The sequence below is a fragment of the Triturus cristatus genome, chromosome 4_2 (genome assembly GCF_964204655.1).
Source record: "Triturus cristatus chromosome 4_2, aTriCri1.1, whole genome shotgun sequence".
NCBI lineage: Eukaryota > Metazoa > Chordata > Amphibia > Caudata > Salamandridae > Triturus > Triturus cristatus.
Window position 1 is genome coordinate 82,529,231 of NC_140586.1, and position 13,255 is coordinate 82,542,485.

A 13,255-nucleotide genomic window follows, 5' to 3' on the forward strand; every position below is an offset into this window, starting at 1 on the left:
GGCTCTGTACGCACATCTTCATCTTCTCTCTTTAACCTCTTCCTTGCCACACTGGTCATGAGCCGGGCAATTGAACAATAGGGTTCCTTGGTCAGGGATTACATTGAACAGTGCTACGTGGTGAGTTTTTTTGCATTGATTGAAGATTCTTGGGTTTAGTGTAAACATTTAAGCTTCAAGATCTCACTTCAAGCCTGCAACCCTCATTTCGGCTACTTCAAGTGAGTTTGGCCTTTAGGTACAACAGGGACCTTGCTGACTCAGCCCCAGTGGGAACAAGAGTTATGTTTTGTGAGGACATTTGTACACCACACAATGCAACCAACGCTGTCTCAAGGGAGGTTAAACGGGGTATTGCCTTAGTCTCATTCTGAATGTGGGATGTACTGTCCACCTACTGCATAGCACTGTATGGTTTTACTAAACTAGTGGTATCTGGAGGTGAATTTAATATCTGATAGGAGATATTTGATCACCCGTCCTTTCCATTCTGTAGAATCAAGGAGAAAAGTCCGCAAATGGAATGATTCTGCAGTGCTTAATTTGAGCCGGTGGTTGCCTGTGGGTGCTTTTTGGGGACCCACACTTATTTTTCCGCCTTAGATATTGACTGAGAGCAGGAGAGGGAAAACACACAAACTGGAAAGAAGAAGGATTTGATAGAAAATCTGTCACAATGGGAGAAAGCAGGCATGAGTGAGATAAAGGGGCAGGGAGTGTCTGATAGTGTAATAAAGAGGCCAGATATTTAATTGCACTGGCGTGGGCTTCTGAGCTGAACTTTGGCACGACACTCATTCTGTTACAAATTAAGCACTGATGTAGTTAAGGGCTGAGTCAGCATGGTCAAAGACTTGTCTGTTGAATGGGATTTTAGCTATTTTCTGAATTTCTGGTAGATTGTTTCACAGAACATTCAGCCACAACTAATTGAAGATGACACATTCACCTAACATAGGAAAATAGCTATTGACATTACATCTTCGAATGCTGGAGCCGGCTCCCGTTTGCAATCGAAACCTCCAGTCTTTCTGGAAAGACACCCCTGGACTGTAGGAATTGCTACAAAACCCTCCCAATGGCAGATTGCCTGCTATACAATTGCCATTAACACAACATAACAGAAGAAAGCATTTCTCGATGGAATTTCACTGTCCTTCCTCCATGTTTATTTTGCCTCACCTTTAATGGGAGATTGAGAGTGCTGTGACTTGATAATAAGTTCGTAGTGGGTAGTTCTGGAGTTTGTGGGGAGATGGGGTTTTCGCCAGAGGTCTCTGTAACTGATACACAGGATATTGAAATTGATTCTTTGCTTCACCACGAGCCAAGAGGAGTCTGAAGGATGAGTTCTTCAAAGTTCTGCTTCTTGTGATTAAGGCACACTATGGCGCTTGTGGCGTACGTCTCCTCCCTCCATTGTATTTAGAAACAATTTGGGGTTGGGGAGGGCAAAATACAATTTTTGGAAAGTGTGGTGTTAGAGTCAGGGAAGGGTAGTGGAGCACAGTGCAAATGTACATACTATAACCTTTGTGACAGGACCCCAAATCCCAATTTTGAGATTCGTAAAGTTAGGGAAAGTGTTATAAGACATACATTTATGAAATAAGACATAGGGCCTCAACTTTGGGAGAAGGAGCTAAGGCAACTGTTTCATGACTGAAGTGATAACACCTCATGTTTGAACTGGAGAAAAAGGACTCACATTTAACGTGCGGGATACAGGCCAGAGATCTCAATCTGTCTTTATTAGTTGAAAGTAGTTTTTAATAACACAACTAACATAGAACTGTTTTACATTGTACTCTGGTAGTGCAGGCTTGTGTTTATAATAGAATAGGAAACCTTCGGCTGCAAGATAGGCAAAACGAGGCCTGGATGAGACACCCAAAAATTCCAGACTAGGTGAGTTATCCACATGGACACAGGAAAGCTTAATATCTCTGGAAGGAGACAGCTTAAGATATCATGAGTGGGTGAAATACAACTGACATTGAACAGTTTGACATCTCTGAATGAAATACTCACGCCTGACAAGGGACAGCTTGAGATCTCATGACTGGGTGAGCTTCCTACACCAAGTTTATTTAAAAATCTGAATAAAACTTTGCAGACAAAAAAGTAATAGTGTGAGTGAGATTACATTTTAAGACATATACAAAATTAACGGCGAAAAATTGTTTGAATTTGTTGGAGAAAATAATTTTCTGAGCGGAAGAGCTGCAGTCGTGTAATCTGCGTAACATGCATTTGTACAGGGTGCAATTAAATGTATTTTTAAATGAAGTGTGTGCACCTTCAAGAACCTTTATTATGTCAGTTTGTAGGGGACATCATAGAGCTTCCCTGTTCGTCAGTGGATATGCATTGCAAAAGTGCATTTAATTTGGGAACACTGTGCGGAAATCATAGATTTTAATTAATTTAATTATTTTTTAAGAGTCGTTGGTAATTTACAAGGGCAAATTGTGTTGCGACCAACACAACAAACTGGTAGCACATGTAGCTGAAGATTTGAAGGACTAATTTACAGTAGGGTGTCGACGGAAATTATAGAATTACTGAAGGAGGTGTAAATGCTAGTGCAGAACCCACCTAAAACATTTTCTTGACCATACAATCCACAGTGGAAGGAATTCTTTTGACTGATTCTACTTCAGATGTATCACTTTCTCCACAAATCGGAGGTTTTTCTCTTAGCACTTAATCATACATCAAACATCAAGACTTCGTGATAAAATGGGAGAGAAGGCATACATATTAATATTTTAAAGTTTAAGGATATTGCGAATATGTATTTGTAGTGCCATAGAAGGTAGCTTAAATTCCTGGCCAACTAAATGGCTCTTCTTTTATCCAATTCATGCTGCTTTGTAATTTGTAATTTTTGTATGATAGTCGTCTATTCATTACCTATGCTCTCCAGTCGGTATTATGCAGGTTTCATTTGATATTGGAAAGTTATTTGCTGTTTTTTGCACATTGGAAGAAATGGCATAGAGAATCTATGTTGTTTTTTAAATTATGAATAATGTATCAATGTGTTATTTGATGTATGTTATGTGGACCTTCGTGGGAGTTCCATACCATAATAAAGTAAACTGAAACTGTGAAAGGCCCTGCTGGTATTCGAACATGTGCTAAAGCAGCAAGCTGGTGAACCCACTGAGCTGTCTAGCATGGAGTTTAGCTGTGCCCTTCCCTTGGACGACTTTTACCTACTGTGCACTGCTCCTGACAGGTCCTCCTAAGCACAAGATGTCCATATTCTGTGGCTTAACGAAAAATAATGCCCCCCGCAGACTATGGTGAGGGGCCCCTGAAACACATATCTCACCGCTATTTATAGGCTTGGGGGCTGCAGGGGTCTGCAGCAGGGCGTGCGTTACGCCACCGCCAGTATAGTGATAACCCCCTGGAAAGGACAGGTTTTGTCTTGGACAAAGGTGGCAGTTTTTTGTTGTTCTTTTATATGCGCATGACCTCGACCCGAAGATATTAAAGCGCTTTATATGCGCAAAGTCTAACTGCGCACATTGCGTCCTGCTCCTTAGAGGCTGTTGTGCCCAGTGCCCTACTTATGACTTTTGGGTACTTGCTGTGCTGGCCAGAGCCCGAGCGAGTGGTCTTCGCCCTGCCTTTTCTGTCTCAAAGCAACCCGTCTTTGACCCCTCCAGGCCCCGCCCCGGTGTCTGGCCCCTCCTCCCAGGTCGCACTGCCCCCCGAGGCCTGCAGGCGGCAGCAGATCCCCGGCCTCGCGTAGAGGAAGTGTCCGGCCGGCGGGGGAGGCGGAGGCGGTACAGAGAGGCAAAGAGAGGCTGGGGAGAGAGGAGCTGTCCCAGCCGGGGATCTGCAGACCATGGCGGCGGCTGAGAGGAGAGCCTTCGCGAACAAGATCAACCGGTAAGGAGCTGGGTGACCAGGGCACATGGGGGAAAGTCTGTGGACAGATGGGGGATACAACAAGGAGAGGCTGAAGGGATCGATTCCGGAAGGAAAGACACCGTAGAAACCTGAGAGTGAGCTGGGCACTCATGGAAGATACTTAAGGGAGAGAGATCTGAATGTTTGGGGACGAAGGCGCTGCCCCGACCCAGAGTGTGTGGGGAGACAAGAAGAGAACAAGGAAAGAGAGTTGGGAGAGACACCCATGAGTTAGTGTGAGGAAGCTGTGGAGTAGAAAGTATAGCACTAGACTGCAACACCACAGAAGCGAGGAATAAATAGCCTGTGGGGAGAAAGAAAGAGAACAAGGGAAGTAAATCCTTTGTAGGGAAGTCATTGGTGATGCCTGGGAGCGGCTGTCGGGAGCTGTGGGATTCTGTGTAGGGTGGCAGAGATGTACTGGAGTTCAGGAAGATACAGCGTCAGATGAAAGGTGGGGTTGTGGAAGGGGTGATATCTCTAAGACAAGAGTACAGGTGCTGAATTGTAACCTCGGTGGGGGGCGGGGAAGGGTGATGGAGTGATAACGGGAGTAGGAGGGGAGATCCGTAGGGCAGAGTGGGTTGTGTGTCCCTAGGTGAGCAGTCTTTGGAGCGATGGCAATGGGGGATTAATTGAGAGTGTTGATTTCTGGTTTGAAGGAGCGGGGATAGGCGAGGTATCATGTGTAACTTGATTTGTGGGGAGAATAAATAGGGAATACCCCAGGGTTAGTGTAGGTTCAAAGGGCGGGAGGAAGTGAGGTGATATTTTCGGTTGAGTGCACCAGGTTGATGGTCAGGGTTGTAGAAGGGGTGCCCCTGGGACAGATTTGGGGCCAGGGCGATATTATGGCAAAGAGGAGGCAAGATGATTGGGGGTTAGACGAGTGAGAGAAGGGAGTCAATCAGAATCTTGTGCTGCTGTGTCTAGAAAGGATAAAGCAGGATGAACATGGGGGAAGTGGAGTGGGCGGGCTTGTCCCTTGGCATCAACTTTTGCGCTCTGAGGGCTTCTCCATTTGGGCTCTGATGGTGGCTTCGTTTAGTCTTTAATGCGTCCATATTTGGATTCACATTTGCACTGGGGCTCTGTGATGGTGCCTTCGTTTGGCCTCCGTGATGGCTTTTGGGCAACTGTGTTTGAGCTCTGTAATGGCTTTTCGTTTTGTGCTATGTGATGGCGTCTGGTTTTGGGCTCAGTGATGACGTCTGGTTTTGGGCTCAGTGTTGACGTCTGGTTTTGGGCTCTGTGGTGGCTTCTGGTTTTGGCCTCTGTGAAGGAGTCTGGTTTTGGGCTCTTTGATGGGGTCTGGTTTTGAGCTCTTTGATGGAGTCTGGTTTTGGGCTCTTTGATGGAGTCTGGTTTTGGACTCTTTGATGGAGTCTGGTTGCGGGCTCTTTGATGGAGTCTGGTTGCGGGCTCTTTGATGGAGTCTGGTTGCGGGCTCTTTGATGGAGTCTGGTTTTGGGCTCTGCAATGGAGTCTGGTTTTGGGCTCTGTGATGGCTCCTGGTCCTGGGTTCTATGATGACGTCTGTGCCTGGGCTCTGTGATGGCCCCTGGGCTCTGTGATGGCGCCTGAGCCTGGTCTCTGTGATGGCGCCTGAGCCTGGGCTCTGTGATGGCGCCTGGGCTCTGTGATGGCGCCAGAGCCTGGGCTCTGTGATGGCGCCAGAGCCTGGGCTCTGTGATGGCGCCAGAGCCTGGGCTCTGTGATGGCGCCAGAGCCTGGGCTCTGTGATGGCGCCAGAGCCTGGGCTCTGTGATGGCGCCAGAGCCTGGGCTCTGTGATGGCGCCAGAGCCTGGGCTCTGTGATGGCGCCAGAGCCTGGGCTCTGTGATGGCGCCAGAGCCTGGGCTCTGTGATGGCGCCAGAGCCGTGGCTCTGTGATGGCGCCAGTGCCGGGGCTCTGTGATGGCGCCAGGGCCTGGGCTCTGTGATGGCGCCAGGGCCTGGGCTCTGTGATGGCGCCAGGGCCTGGGCTCTGTGATGGCGCCAGAGCCTGGGCTCTGTGATGGCGCCAGGGCCTGGGCTCTGTGATGGCGCCAGAGCCTGGGCTCTGTGATGGCGCCAGAGCCTGGGCTCTGTGATGGCGCCAGAGCCTGGGCTCTGTGATGGCGCCAGAGCCTGGGCTCTGTGATGGCGCCAGAGCCTGGGCTCTGTGATGGCGCCAGAGCCTGGGCTCTGTGATGGCGCCAGAGCCTGGCCTCTGTGATGGCGCCAGAGCCTGGCCTCTGTGATGGCTCCTGGGCTGTGTGATGGCGCCAGAGCCTGGGCTGTGTGATTGCGCCAGAGCCTGGGCTCTGTGATTGCGCCAGAGCCTGGGCTCTGTGATTGCGCCAGAGCCTGGGCTCTGTGATTGCGCCAGAGCCTGGGCTCTGTGATTGCGCCAGAGCCTGGGCTCTGTGATTGCGCCAGAGCCTGGGCTCTGTGATTGCGCCAGAGCCTGGGCTCTGTGATTGCGCCAGAGCCTGGGCTCTGTGATTGCGCCAGAGCCTGGGCTCTGTGATTGCGCCAGAGCCTGGGCTCTGTGATGGCGCCAGAGCCTGGGCTCTGTGATGGCGCCAGAGCCTGGGCTCTGTGATGGCGCCAGAGCCTGGGCTCTGTGATGGCGCCAGAGCCTGGGCTCTGTGATGGCGCCAGAGCCTGGGCTCTGTGATTGCGCCAGAGCCTGGGCTGTGTGATTGCGCCACAGCCTGGGCTCTGTGATGGCGCCACAGCCTGGGCTCTGTGATGGCGCCACAGCCTGGGCTCTGTGATGGCGCCTTGGCTCTGTGATGGCACCTGGGCTCTGTGATGGCGCCTGAGCCTGGGCTCTGTGATGGCTTTTGGGCCTAGACGCTGTGATGGCACCTGGTCCTGGGAGCTGTGATGGCGCATGGGTCTGGGCGCTGTGATGGTGCCTTGGCTCTGTGATGGTGCCTGGGCTCTGTGATGGTGCCTGAGCCTGGGCTCTATGATGGGGCCTGGGCTCTGTGATGGCGCCTGGGCTCTTTGATGGCGCCTGGTCCTAGGCGCTGTGATGGCGTCTGGGCCTGGGTGCTGTGATGGTGCCTGGTCCTGGGCGCTGTGATGGCGTCTGGGCCTGGGTGCTGAGATGGCGTCTGGTCCTGGGCGCTGTGATGGCGTCTGGGCCTGGGTGCTGAGATGGCGTCTGGGCCTGGGCGCTGAGATGGCGTCTGGGCCTGCGCTGAGATGGCGTCTGGGCCTGGGCGCTGAGATGGCGTCTGGGCCTGGGCGCTGAGATGGCGTCTGGGCCTGGACGCTGTGATGGCACCTGGGCTCTGTGATGGCGTCTGGGCTCTTTGATGGCACCTGGGCTCTAAGATGGAGCCTGGGCTCTGTGATGGCGCCTGGGCTCTGTGATGGCGCCTGGGCTCTGTGATGGCGCTTGGTCCTAGGCTCTGTGATGGCGCTTGGTCCTGGGTGCTGTGATGGCGCCTGGTCCTGAGTGCTGTGATGGCGCCTGGTCCTGGGTGCTGTGATGCCGCCTGGTCCTGGGTGCTGTGATGCCGCCTGGTCCTGGGTGCTGTGATGGCGCCTGGTCCTGGGCGCTGTGATGGCTCCTGGGCCTGGGCTCTGTGATGGCGCCTGGGCTCTTTGATGGCACCTGGGCTCTGTGATGGCGCCTGAGCCTGGGCTCTATGATGGCGCCTGGGCTCTGTGATGGCGCCTGGGCTCTGTGATGGTGCCTGGGCTCTGTGATGGCGCCTGGGCTCTGTGATGGCGCCTGGGCTCTGTGATGGCGCCTGAGCTCTGTGATGGCGCTTGGTCCTAGGCTCTGTGATGGCGCTTGGTCCTGGGTGCTGTGATGCCGCCTGGTCCTGGGTGCTGTGATGCCGCCTGGTCCTGGGTGCTGTGATGCCGCCAGGTCCTGGGTGCTGTGATGCCGCCAGGTCCTGGGTGCTGTGATGCCGCCAGGTCCTGGGTGCTGTGATGCCGCCTGGTCCTGGGCGCTGTGATGGCGCCTGGTCCTGGGCGCTGTGATTGCGCCTGGTCCTGGGCGCTGTGATTGCGCCTGGTCCTGGGCGCTGTGATTGCGCCTGGTCCTGGGCGCTGTGATTGCGCCTGGTCCTGGGCGCTGTGATTGCGCCTGGTCCTGGGCACTGTGATTGCGCCTGGTCCTGGGCACTGTGATTGCGCCTGGTCCTGGGCGCTGTGATTGCGCCTGGTCCTGTGATTGCGCCTGGTCCTGGGCGCTGTGATGGCGCCTGGGTCTGGGTGCTGTAATGGCGCCTGGGCCTGGGCGCTGTGATGGCGTCTTGGCCTGGGTGCTGTAATGGCGCCTGGGCCTGTGTGCTGTGATGGCGTCTAGGTTTTGGCTCCTCCACAATGTATGCATTTGGCTCCCTGCGGTATCTGGGTCTCTGCTCCCGATGACATCTTGGTTTAGGCTTTGGCGAGTCAATTTGGGCCCCGATGTCCCTTTTAATCCTGATGTCATCTGAACCGTAATGAAGCCTAATTCTAGTCTCGAACAGTGATTTCACTTGGGCCATGAATGGTGCCTCTAGTTCCTTTCTGATAATGCCTCTGATTGCACCTTCATTCCGTGACCACTATATTTCTCTGATTGTGACCCGAAGGGATATCAATTTGTGGTTTGGCAGCATCTCTTTGGCCAAAGAGGCATCTGTATGTTGTCAGAGGGATTGTGTCTATCGCTTGAAGTTCTGTCTGTATTTGAGGCTGTGGTGGAGAATGGGGAGGCTCCTGTGGCTGGATAGGAAGTCTCCTCTTGTGGCACAAGGGGTGTCTTCAATCATGGCTGGAGAGGGTGGCTTCATTTGTGGCTGATACATCTCTTTATTTGATTGGAAGAGGTATTTCCCATAATGGCCAGAGTGGTGGCCTACTTGTGGACGGAGGAATAGTGTACACAGAGATTTTATTTAAAAATGTGCAGGAATATTCAAAATAATAATGATGTACAAGACTCGCACTGCACTGGTTCGACTTGAAGAAATCATTTGCTAAACTGAAGAATACATAACACTTAAGCTAGGCCAGTCTTCAACCTCGTTAGATGGTCCCATATTGTCCCTGTCCTCAAATTACTACAGTTACTGCATGTGACCAGAAGGGTATCTTTCAAAGTCCTCTATGCATTTATAAACATTGACTGGTACCTGGATTCGTACTGTTAAAACTCAGACTGTACAACCAAATGAGAAACCTCAGGTCAAGAATAGCCTCATTTCCTATAATTCCTGCAATCCATAAAGCCTGTGTTGGAGGTAGCTGTTTCTCAGTACATGCATGCAAATTATGGAATAAACGAAAGAAAATTGGGATCCATCAACAATTCAGAAGAGTTATAAAGTTCTGTCTCTTTCCATCATTAAAGATGGCGTTTCCCAACCTTTAGAGTTCTGTGGACCCCCACTGAATCACTACTGGAATCTGGGGTCCCAGTTTAAGCATTTTCTGAGATTTTACACCTCAAAGCAAAATACAAAAATACAGAAACAAGTATACGTCGCATACATAAATGGTGAAATATTTTAATTAAAAAACAAATGTAGAAAAATCGAAATTGTACTTTTAATGGGAAGGTTGAATCTTTTCTATATTTGTTTTATTAACTTTAATTCTAAAAGATGGACTGGTATGCTAAACTCTAACAGATCACTCCTAATGAATGCCCTTTTTGTCAACTCTTCAATTGAGGACACCCATCATCCATAATATATTCTATTTGTTATATTTGCACCTCTCCAACAAATCTAGCTATGGATGCCAACGTAATTTTATCCTCCGGTTTCAAATTCCTTCACATTTACACAATGATTACAATTTTCAGTTTTACATTATGCTTCTTTATTTGTATATACTTTATTAATTTGCTAATATTTAATTTTTTAAACAGTCACAGACCCATTGAGTAGGAGTCGTGGTCCGTGGGGCTCTATGGACCACAGGTTAAGAACCATTGATCAAATCTAAGTCTCAAGTAACTCTAAGGCTACAGTCCAGTTGTTTTGTGCGTGCCACTTGTGGACCTATCCTCATGCTTGTTTGCTTTTCGCCATGTGTAAAATGTCATCACATGCCTCTGCGCTAAGCTTGGAGCACACACTCTGGTAATCAAGCACAGAACCAATAGTCTAATAAATGAGACAGTTGCCAACATTCTTCTCTCATCTATACGCTGCATAATCTGAACCCCTGACCCCTGGTGTGCAAAGCACATTGGAATTTCCATAAGAGACTTTACCTGTAGTCGAAGTGATGCAATACAGTACTAATAAAAAAATTAGCAAGATGAGCATTCAATGAAAAGAAAGCACAGGTAAATTGATGAAAGGTGTGCATGATGCATTTCCCCCCCCCAAATGTTTTTATTCACTAATGCAATTACATTATGCCACATTAGCATCGCCATACATTTCACATTGATATCAAACAACCCCCCCACACACACACACACGCCTTCGAGTCGCTTCATTCATTGCCTGCTTCGCTGGTCTTGTTTCTTAGACCTATCCTCTCAATACCATCTCGGTAAAAATTAGCATATATCTAACCTCTGTAAGTGTTCCGGATTTTTTCCCGTTTCCGGAGAATGATTGAGTAACTTCTTATATGTCAGGGAAGTGGTCTTTAGGGCATATATTTGTCTAGTAGTCTGTCCTCTAGGGGTGAGGACTCTGGAAGGTCTGTCTCCTTTGGGAGTATCGCTCTTAGCGTGTGTCGGATTTGCAGATAGCCGAAGACTATGGAGGGTGCCAGTTAGTATTCTCGCTGCTGGTCTGGCCAGGGAGTGATATTACTCTGAGTCCAGATTTCACCAACCTTCGAGATCCCTAAAAGGTCCCACCTGTCAAAGCCTGGCTGGTTCTGCAGCATATCCAGCATTTCTGCCCCCTACAGCGGAGTCGCCTGCGTAGTCTTCTTTGTCCACCCAAGGAACGCTGTGGCCTTCTTCCAGAGCTGCTTTACTGTCCGTTTGGGATCCGGCCAAGCTCTATGCCTAGTCCTCACACATAAGGCCCATAGGTAACCTCACTGTCCTAATACCGCCCTGTGCTTGATGCATTGTTAATAAGTTCACAAGGTGTGTATACAAGACCTTACCTCCCACTGCGTTAGCCTCAGGTTGTAAGAACAGGTTGGTGCCACTAACAGCTAAAGAAAGCCCAGGGTGCCAGGGGCAAGGAGGTAGTAAAAAGGATAAATAAACTGGTGAATAGTCAGAATATTGTAAAATACGACATGAATAGTCCACAAGGAATTCATTCTTTGGAACAATGCACTAGAGATGTGGATGCTATCTTGCAGTAGTTAATTAGATTAACAGGCCTTGGCATAAGTGTTGGATTAAGGTAGGTGACTGACAGGCGAGGATGGACTATAAATTAGAGCGTGAAGTGGGATATGAGGTTTTTGTTGCTTTATGCTGTAACTCTGGGGAAGTACTTCTCGAGTTTGAAAGAGACTGGCAAGGAACTCTAATAATTGATTCTTGGACACATAATGTTCTCTCAAAATCTCTTTTCATTATAAGAAAATTATGATGAAGTTTTCGTTGTTTGGCGGATACTTCTCGCAGGCTTTGATATAGTGAAAGGTGAGCTTGGAGAGGTGTGGGAACTAAGTTGTGTTTTTAAACGGAGACCTCTCCTGCAGCAGGAATCAGTGAAGCGCAGTGAAGGCAGATTTGATATGGCCACTGAGTTTCACCACCGCGGGTCAGGCGGCAGAGTTTCACTAGAAATGTATATGCGAAGCTAATGTACAGGTTGTCTCAATACTCTAAGCAGGGTGTTGTTTGAAGATTACTGCAAGAATTAGTAGAGTAACTAAGTGTTGTACAAATATAATTATTAGTAAATCACGCATTCATCAAAAGTGTGCAGGACACGTATAAAAATGTATTGGATGGATTAATGAGGCATTCATACGATGCCTTTAAGAATTGTGCACGGTGTGTTGCTATTGCTATTGTAAATTGCGGCGATGAGGCTAATGAAAAGTCCTTCAGTTCAGGGACGTTGACGGGAAGTGTCGAAGGCACTCACGAGAAGCCAGCCCGCGGAGGCACAGTTGACGGAAACGCGACGTGAACGTGCGTCTGTGCGTGCGCGTGCAGTCGTTTCAGCAAATGCGGCTTTTCCTGTCGTCCTTTCCCAGCCCTGTCCGGTGCCACTTATGTAATTTTGCATATCCTGCTGCAGCTTCCTGCGTTGGCATTTGTGCATCGGTGGGAAAAAAGGACGTTTTCCTCTGCTCCTTGTTTGAAAGTGGTGGCCCTGGCCTTTGGGATTTACAAAAACATCGTACTGTCCTTCTTAAAAATGTGGCATTTCAGCTTTATGTTTCTTAGACGCGAATATTACATTTTTGTGCTGAACAACTAAAAATCGGGAGTAGTTCTAGCACTCTGCGCGCAGGGATCTCGTATTTTTTCGCGAGTCCGAGCCTTCCTTCTTTGTGTGCGCCGGCAGCAGTGCCAGTCTGCTGATGGGACTAGCAGATGGCTATGCATTATTCATTCATTACGTCTCCATCCCCGAAGGACAACATTCAATTGCAAATAACAATTTAACTTTTCGTATCATGTGTCGACGCCTTGGACCTTTTGAGGCGCTTTTGATACACTAACTCCTACCATTCAACTTTATCCGTCGCCAATCGGGCTAGGTGGAATTCCAGCCCGTGCCTTGCAGTTATGACAGATGTCTCATGTCCGCAGCGAGCGCCCCGCCCACAGGACTCTCTAAAGCCTTTGACCTACAGATTATGCACAAGTCTCTGGAAAAGGTGCTTTAACTCAATCAGGTATTCGCCTAATCACTGGAACTTGGGAGCTGCTTAGAAGGCTTACACATTTTCCACAGCATGTGTGTCAACCCACGAAGCTACATTTTCAGGATTGGGACCTGTGATCTGGTTGTACTCCAGGGCGTTTTACTCTCCAACCTCCAAGAGATATTTTAGTAGTATTGGGGAGCGTGACCTTGTTCTCGAATGACTGTTTTTGGACTACAAACTGCCTCTTCCTCACCTCCCCTGGGTTTGCAGAGTTAATTTTTCTAAGGGTTTCTTCACCTCTGTGCGCAAGTTTTGGGGGCCCACTGGGTCAAGTTGGACTTCCTGATAAGGCATGATCGGCTCACAGCTGCCAAGATCTGTTGTTTTGCACCAGGTGTGGTATTCTATGTACGCGTGTGCCATTCACACTGCTATTAATACCAAATGAACTGGCATGCAATAACTGAAGAGATTGTCTCACATTGCCGGACAATTTTGGAGGACTTTATTATAGTCCATTCCCTGCAGGTCCCAAATATGTCTACAATCTGATTGCTTCTTACATCTCGCA

At 49.1% G+C, this 13,255-nt stretch overlaps 1 protein-coding gene across 3 annotated transcripts in view; it reads left to right on the top strand.

Annotated features, from left to right (window-relative positions):
- Positions 1-3,728: 3,728 nt before the first annotated feature.
- DOCK6 (dedicator of cytokinesis 6) overlaps positions 3,729-13,255 on the top strand; it is a 409,103-nt gene continuing 399,576 nt past the window's right edge. For all 3 annotated transcript variants that reach the window (XM_085600639.1, XM_085600641.1, XM_085600640.1), the window contains exon 1: positions 3,729-3,906. In XM_085600639.1, the coding sequence (XP_085456765.1) occupies positions 3,863-3,906 (44 nt within the window). In that variant the 5' untranslated portion in view covers positions 3,729-3,862. The remainder of the gene's footprint in view (positions 3,907-13,255) is intronic.